The sequence below is a fragment of the Citrus clementina genome, unplaced genomic scaffold, assembly GCF_000493195.1.
Source record: "Citrus clementina cultivar Clemenules unplaced genomic scaffold, Citrus_clementina_v1.0 scaffold_2, whole genome shotgun sequence".
NCBI classification, from domain to species: Eukaryota; Viridiplantae; Streptophyta; class Magnoliopsida; order Sapindales; family Rutaceae; genus Citrus; species Citrus x clementina.
In genome coordinates this window covers 19,176,648-19,184,710 of record NW_006262688.1, presented here as the reverse complement: position 1 = coordinate 19,184,710, position 8,063 = coordinate 19,176,648, and the positions used below count along the sequence as shown (strand labels likewise).

General features: G+C 32.8%; 2 protein-coding genes across 3 annotated transcripts; both read right to left on the bottom strand.

Annotated features, from left to right (window-relative positions):
* Window positions 1–668: 668 nt before the first annotated feature.
* On the bottom strand, window positions 669–2,683 carry LOC18052778 (GPI-anchored protein LLG2). Its single transcript, XM_006447297.2, has 3 exons — window positions 2,442–2,683; window positions 2,311–2,367; window positions 669–1,027 (listed from the first exon to the last, which is right to left on the bottom strand). The coding sequence occupies exons 1-3, from the start codon at window positions 2,626–2,628 to the stop codon at window positions 681–683; spliced, it is 591 nt and encodes a 196-aa protein (XP_006447360.2). The 5' UTR covers window positions 2,629–2,683; the 3' UTR covers window positions 669–680.
* A 425-nt stretch (window positions 2,684–3,108) lies between these two features.
* LOC18052777 lies at window positions 3,109–7,831 on the bottom strand. Of its 2 annotated transcripts, XM_006447296.2 has the most exons (8): window positions 7,475–7,831; window positions 6,510–6,650; window positions 6,223–6,315; window positions 6,008–6,134; window positions 5,431–5,540; window positions 4,495–4,575; window positions 3,799–3,881; window positions 3,109–3,680 (listed from the first exon to the last, which is right to left on the bottom strand). In XM_006447296.2, the coding sequence occupies exons 1-8, from the start codon at window positions 7,787–7,789 to the stop codon at window positions 3,461–3,463; spliced, it is 1,170 nt and encodes a 389-aa protein (XP_006447359.1). In that variant the 5' UTR covers window positions 7,790–7,831; the 3' UTR covers window positions 3,109–3,460. The 2 variants fall into 2 exon arrangements, 1 of the variants encoding a protein (XP_006447359.1); XR_002907025.1 differs by having other exon boundaries at window positions 3,543–3,680; window positions 4,495–4,607; window positions 6,008–6,315.
* Window positions 7,832–8,063: the final 232 nt, after the last annotated feature.

Below are 8,063 nucleotides of genomic sequence, written 5' to 3'. Positions count from 1 at the left end.
AAATGATAATGAGTTTTATTTTGTAAGATATTAAATTTGTGGTTTTTATATTTTATTTTGCTTCATTTTATTATATTTTTGTAAACGAATTTGCATTCATTTCGATTTGTTATGCGTTTGTTATCGGATGAATGAATAATAAATGAAATCAGATTCGATTCGATTCGAATCGTTTATTAATTTTACAAAATGAATTAAATAAATTGAATACAAAATTTGTTTAATAAACAAATCGAATCTGAATCCTTAAATTTCAGTTGGTTTAATAAACAAATTTGATTTGTTTATTCGTTTAAGATTCAATTTGAATTCGATTTGTGTATTTGTTCCGCGACCCCTTTCAACCAAATATACCAAGAATTATTCAAGGATGTGCCAGTATGGTCTCACACACTCACATATGCTCTGTTATGGGAACCAAAAGGCTTGTTGAAGCAGACTAAATTGTGTAAGAAAAGATGAATAATTGTTTAATTACAGCTACACGCTTGGATTTGACTAGTCAAAAAAGTTTGATTATGAGATTATATTCTCAAGGCAGTACCAACTCTATTATGCAGTTATGCAAAGAAATCATCTGAAAATGAATTCATGAAGAAGCCATATTGGATTCAGAAAAAAGAAAAGAAAAAACATATAAAATGGAGAAAACGTATTATTGGTTTTTCACATTTAAGCCTCTACAGCATCAAGGGCAGTAACACCAGGAAGCCAGCTGTGAGAAGCAATGGGGTGGAATGAACAGCTGCTGCACTACCCGATGGTGGGAGAGTAGGTTCGTCGCACTTGAGACCTTCTTTCCCTTCACGACACTTATGGGCAAATAGGCCAGGTGGGAATCTCCCATAGAGATTTATGTAACTGAACATTGTCTGAGCACAATCAGTTTTCGGGTCATTAATCTTATCGCGAATGGGACAAGCAAACTCCTTAAATGCCGGACAGCATTGATCAGCTGGGTATTCGGGTCCTTTACACCTGCTTGTGATGATTGTGTAGTTCTTGTCCTCGAAATTTTCAGGACATTCTGCAGATTGTAATAAGCGAAACATATCATCATAGCATACTTTTACAACTAATGTCACTAGATGTTTTAGAAGGATCTACAAGGCATATCCGCACAGAATTTTTTCATGCCCGTTAAAAGTTATCGAGCAACATCAATGCATAATTAGCCGAGAAAACAAATCTTCAACCATGACAATATCCATGATCTTGGAACGTGTTCATATCCTATCACTACCAATTTGGGATTGCAAGGATGCTTTTGGCTGATCGTATTACACTATATGGTATTGTATTAAAATATTATTCTTATATAAACTTGTATTTAGTTGTAATTTTTAATTGCATTATATTATATTAAAAAAGTGACTAATACAATGAAAGGAGTATAAAATAAAACCATGAAAAAGTAGGGCATAGGCTGTATTTTATTAAAATACTATTCATATTTTCATTTTTATTATTGAAAATCAATTTAAATTTGTTAAATATTAATTTTTATTTTTATTCAATGCAGTTCAATTTAAATAATAATATAAAATATTAATAAATCTAAATACTTAATAAGTAAATAATAATGCATTATTTACTTTTATTACATAAAATCATTTTAATTATTTTAGTTTAAATATATAATAAATCTTTTAATTATTCAATAATTTATTATTTAATAACACTAAATTTAAAAATTAATTAAGTAATTATTGTTGACATTAATAAATGAAATTTGATTTATGACTAAATTGAAAATTTAATAGTATATTGTGTTATATTATATTATATTTATATTTATAATATTATAATATTATATTATTTGATAATAGTATTTATTAAATTATTTTTATGTTATAAAAATAACATATAAATAATTAATTTAAAAAATTAATTTTTAATAAATTTAAATAATACTATTTCAATATTAATATTAATATAAAATAATATTATATATAATACAGTCTAAAGTATACCAAATATCTTAATGCGATATACCCTAATGTAATTAACTATAAGTGTACTGCAAATGGTGTTATATATAATATATAATGAAGGTAAATTTATTTACTTTATCAGAGTAATAATTCATTTCTGTGACAGATACAACAGCCAATTAGCTATTTTATAAATTTCTAAGCAAAATTCTTATTTGAAAAAAGTAGAAACAAATGGCGCATATACATTATTTTGGAAGCTAATTAATAGATGCCTGCTTTTCAACGTTGAAATATCAATATCTGCGAATTCTACATTCTGCCAAAAGAAAAGAAAAAGAGCAATTAAGAATTAATTTATTTACAAAGAACATACTTTCTTTGACTTGAAGAAGGTTACGGCTGGTAGCTTTATAAGATTCAAAGATATCATCTGCATGCAAACATCCAAATAAAAAAAAAGGGAAAAAAACCAAATTGCAAAGATAAGGACGAACAGCGAGTTACCGGATACTACAGAAGAGGAAGCAGCCCATTGAATGAGAAGAGAGAAGAGAATAAATTGAACGCAGTGGTCGAAGCTCATTGTCTCTCTTTTTTCAGAGATCAATGAGACGATCTCCGACTCCTGTAATGGGTTCACCCTTTTACAGAAAATTTCCCAGGTTGTTATCGCCATTCCTTTTATGTTCATTTCTATTTTACTTTTATTAGCAGAGCGGGAGAAACGGAGGAGAGGAAAATGTTGCAAGAATGGTGGCAACAAGACACCCAGTCAGCTGACTCAGGTCATGTCCTGTGGTCGGTATGAAAGTAGCTGTGTATAAAATTACCTAACTGCCAACAAAATATTTTTTTTTTGTGAATTTTTGAAATTTCCTTTAATGATTTTTTTCGCTAAAATCCTCAAAATTAATTAAAAGAAAAATCTTTTTGTTACAATTTTGTTCATTTAGTATTGCTCCATGTTTTTGCCATTTAGGCATTGGTTCGGTTACTTACTGGTGAAAAAGTGGGGCTATATTTAATTTTAAATTAATATTTTTACTCTTATCCACAAAAAAGGATTAATATTTTACTAAAATCTATCATTATGAGAATATAGATGGTGCTGAACCAATGATATCAATTGATCTTAATCAAAATGTTTATGAATTGAGAGAATATAGGGGTAAAAAAGTCAAAATGGGCTAAAATGATAGGAAGCCAATGCGGGTTTTAATGTTGTACAATAATAAATCAATTTAAGCTTATTACAACGATGTTTTTTATGCTCAAAAAGCGAGGCTAAACTCCGTAACACCCACAACTGAAAGGAAAGAGCATGAAAACTATCCATGTGTCAACTGGTGAGTATAAATCTGTGCTATTGCTGCTAACTTGTGCTAAAAGAAGAGAGATCAGTGGGACTGGCTGGAAATGATGAGGCAAGATTCTCCTATATTTTGATGAGGCAAGGTTCTCCTATTTTTTATCCGACTAACAGTATGTAATACCCATACAGAGCAGAATGCGTTATCGGTTAGCTACCAGAGGTTGAGGTTATGTCTTGCTTTACGAGTGACGGACCTGCCCATTCGAAGCCGTCTGGTCGTTAGTGCTTCTAACAAAACAGCCAAGGCATCCTCTATTGCTTCAACCGCTTCATCCAATCCACATGAACTAAATTTTGGAAGGAGTTGCAGCTCAGAAAGGAGGCCAATGGCTGCAGCTGCTGTGCAGGTGCGGTCCCAGGACGGTTGGGGCCTGCACTAAAATTACAAAACATGGTCACTCCCAAGAGGTTTAATTGGATGAGAGGGCTGCATAAAAAGCTGTACATGAGATCATCTAAGAAGAGATTTGACAAATATACACTAATTACCTAAGTTTATGCATTGCCGATGCACCCATGGTTAGAGATATGCAAGGAATGTCCTCCTCGTCCCAAACTGTCTTAGCTTTCTCCTGAACATAGAAAATACCTACATCATTCACTTTATAAATCAACAATTGAAAATCATACAAGCACCACAAATCCCAGGGATCCAGCTTTAGATCCAACTTTAGGATATGCCACTGTTGTAGTACGTAGGAGATGGTCCGATCGATGACTGCAGTTGAGCTTGAGGATTAGTCAAGCCCCAAGAGCTGCAGACACCTGGTCAGTATAATGAATAGGAAAGAATATGAAGAAAGTGGCTTAAAGTCAATTTTGTTAAAAAAATGGTTTTGTCAGTAAATTTTTCAGTGGTATCCCAAAAATATTTAAACTTGTATCCAAAACTCCAGCCAGGAATTAACATTTTAAACTCATAATCCATCATATATTTGCCAAATATTGTGAGATTACTAAGCACAGGTAATCTAAAAATCACCAAATTCCAAGTTCATAGATGAAAGCCACTGCGTTTGACCAGATTTCAAAGTTTTTAGAAGACTGCAGGAATTCCAATAGATGCATCTCTTCATACACAACAGTCATTCGCCTCGAGAGAGAAAGAGAGAGACAGAGATGAATATGCAGAGAAACCAAATATCTATACAAAATTAGTCTGCAAATATGAAAGAAATAAATAACCTTTAAACGGTTGAACATTGCAGCAGAGTTGCTCCATGTGCCATCAATCAAAACAAAATTTAGAGTGTTATCTCCATCAGTCTGTGCAGTAGAACCAACATCTGTGTTACCGCCTAGTTAAATGAAAGAAGACATAAGAGACTCCAAACTTTGCATGATCAATGAAATTTTGTCAGAGAAAAGTCAAAATTTCCAAACTACATTGTACTAATATGCTTTCAGCATGCAAATTCATTTGCAGTTACAACTTCTGACCCTAATGTCTGTTAGAAATTACTAAGCAAACCACTTTCATGCACTTCCTATGCCCACACATGAACAATTACTGTGCCAAATGAATCTACGTCACATCCAAGCCAGCCCTAGACATCATCGAACATCAACAAATTGGTTCTTGCATTGTTCAAGCCATGCCCCAGGATGATCCTAAATTATTTCATCATCTAAATGCATATGAGCTCCCTCACACGTCTGCTTTCTTTTTTTGAATTTTTTACTATTAGTGATGCGGAATTGAAATTAAGATTTATTAGATAACTAGAAAATATGTTATTCAGTTATATTAATGGTGTTATTCAATTTTTACTACCATTATTCAATTTTTACCTGTTTGAATTGGTTTTCTTATTAAAGGAAGATCCAGGTTTATTGGACCAATACTAATAAATCTTTATCTTATTACTATTCTAAGTCGTTCATATAGTTCTACAACAATTTAACATTAAAAGAAAAAAAAAAGAAAAAGACAGTTAGCTATAAACGGATAATCTTGATTCTCATATTAAGTATCTATTTGATGGGATATGCATATGAAACATTAACACTAAGTTCCAATCTATTATGAGCATGCTACGCAAAACAAGAAATAAATTTGCTTATGCTGATATGAGTGCACAACTCTATATAACATTACAAAGTAATAATGAGAGATAATACCATCATTGGTGTGTATTCTAGATCCTCTGAAGATCCATAACCAAGGGTATCCTGGACTGACATTTTAATTGCATTCTTATTGGGATATAGGCACCAAACCTTGCTTTTCCCTGAAAATGATGAAAATAAGAGTCATAGGGCAAAGGTTTCTCATATGCATTTATTTAAACATGGACGATCACAGTCACAGAAATATAGCTATGAGGTATATTAGCTTATTACAGAGATCACTGGCAAAAGTTAAGTTTTAACAAAAAGTTCGTTTATTGATTCCAAACACCAAATGAATTATATCAAAATAAAAAAGCTACACTTTGTTACTTTGGCTCAATGTATACTCCATATATCACTTAATCCATTAACAGAGAATAAAAACATAAAGTATTTTCCTTTAAAAATTGAATATGTAACAAAACATTGAATAACTTTGAATTCTATGACACTGATGTTGGGAGTAAAATAACTCCACTTGCTTTTAAATGAAATTTGAACTCTATAACTAATTGCCAACTACAAATTACTGGCACCCAAAATCTTTGAAAACTAAAACAGCTAAAAGAGAAGAGAAGAAGGAAACCTGCACGCTTAAATGCACTCCACATAATTTCTTCATCTTCTGCAACGCCATAGAGGCACAAAGTTGCAGCTTGAACTCCAAGTACTTGCCACAGCAACTTTCCAGTGTTGTTCTGTCGTAGAAAGTCCTGAAAGAGGATGATCACATGGGGTTTTCTTTAAAAAGTACCTTATGCCTCCAGATAACATGCAGCAAAGTGACAATAATATCCTAACCTTTGGATGCATGTACAGCCAAAACCGTACACCATACCATAGAGAGCAGTGCTTGACTTTTGAACACATGCAGTCTTCCATGGCAATCCAGCACTGCCGATTTAGTAAAGGACATTAAAAATAAGAGAAAAGGATAATGAAGAAACTGAAGCAACTAGAAGGCACAATACCCATTCTAATCTAACCATGAACTTTGTTTTATAAAAAGTACCTTCTAAATAATTAAACCAAAAAGTACATATAGCCCATGAAAAATGTAGTTAATGCTCCAAAAGACAGCCACATACCTTCTGGCAAAGGTAACCCTGACTTCCGAGCAAACGGCAGGCTATCTGTCGAGCTGTAAAGAATTGAAGCTTCTTTTCAGACTCGCCCAAAGTCTGGTATGTTGCTCTATGTTTCTTATCCTCTAGAATCTTGAAATCCCCCTGAAATATGCAGTAGAGGATAAATAAATACGTATTATGAGCAAGCACTGATGGGTGAAAAAAAAAACATTTTCCCACCACATGAACCACAAGCAGTTGAAATAAAAACTAGTCAGTCACACAAAACCATAAATAGAAAGCAAAATATACAGTTCCTGTATGAGCAAGAAGTTGCATCTGCACCTAAGGTTTAAAATAGTCTTGTTTACAAAACAGCGGAAAGTTACCACAACTGCATTTGATGACACATACCTATTTCCTTTTTTAGCCGGATGACAGCCTAATCCCTTTGCAACACATGTGAGAGGGGATCAAACCTTAGACCTCTTATTTTAACTTGAGATTTTAGTAACTAAACTAGCTGCTGCCCACATTTGATGACACATACTTCTGTACATATAAACTCAAGAAAATGATGAAATGATTACTGAATAACTGGTAAGACCAACACCCACATATCTGAAAAAAATTCCTCAGTAGAATTATCCTAATTAAAATTACCTTAACATATTTTATAAATTCAACTAATTTGCATATTAAACAGTCAATAGCCATTATAAAACCAAATCAGTATCAAGCATCTAATAGTTCATTTCTTTCACAAACACAATTAATAAAGAACAGTTCATGTTACACCAATGCCTACTGAGCACCTTTATACCACATAGAAACGAAACCATTATCAATTTTCAGAATTAACACTTAAAAAATTACCAGCTTCTCAAGATTAAAATTTTACATTTGGACCATTCCAGCAACCAAACTAATCAGAGACTAATATTAACAGGAAAAGAAAAGGGGAATTTTTAGATTGAATATAGTACCTGAAGTCTGCCACCATTACCACCAAAACTCATGGGGGCATCAAAATTTTTCTCCAAAGCTTTCAAGTCCTCAACAATTTGCTGAACCAAAGCTGGCAATGGAGACACAGCGCCCCAGCCCTGCCACTCCTGCAGTGTAATGAACCCATCGTCAGTGTCTCCGATATGAGTTTCTCTTGCAGGAGAACGAAGAGCAGAGTTCACGCGTGGAGATTCCATGTGGGTTCTGGTTGAGAGTGCGAAAAGTGGACGACACAACTTGAACATGCAAGTGAAACTGAAAGCCCTACTGATTGTGCTGGTTGTTGCAACCATGGCATTTTTTGTGGGCTTTTTCTTTTTCGCTTGCCGTTTATGCTGAGGTAATTGGGGCAGAAACCCTCTAATTTTAATATCCTGAAAAAAGAATTTTTTAAAATAAATTTCATAAATATATTTTAAGTGCTAATTTTAATATCCTGAAAAAAGAATTTTTAAAAATAAATTTCATAAATATATTTTAAGTGGATCAGGATTCTTTCTTAATTTGATCATGTTTTGAGCAAATAACTCAATTGACGATTGGTAGTTAATAAATAAAAAAATAAAG

Excerpts from the sequence above, each read along its gene's own strand:
- LOC18052778 (XM_006447297.2), bottom strand. The coding sequence starts at position 2,628 with ATGAACATAAAAGGAATGGCGATAACAACCTGGGAAATTTTCTGTAAA. Across the intron at positions 2,368-2,441 it reads TTCCTCTTCTGTAGTATCCG|ATGATATCTTTGAATCTTAT; the intron begins GTAACTCGCTGT and ends GTTTGCATGCAG. Across the intron at positions 1,028-2,310 it reads CCTTCTTCAAGTCAAAGAAA|AATGTCCTGAAAATTTCGAG; the intron begins GTATGTTCTTTG and ends TACAATCTGCAG.
- LOC18052777 (XM_006447296.2), bottom strand. The coding sequence starts at position 7,789 with ATGGTTGCAACAACCAGCACAATCAGTAGGGCTTTCAGTTTCACTTGC. Across the intron at positions 6,316-6,509 it reads AGGGTTACCTTTGCCAGAAG|TGCTGGATTGCCATGGAAGA; the intron begins GTATGTGGCTGT and ends CTAAATCGGCAG. Across the intron at positions 6,135-6,222 it reads GGCTGTACATGCATCCAAAG|GACTTTCTACGACAGAACAA; the intron begins GTTAGGATATTA and ends ATCCTCTTTCAG.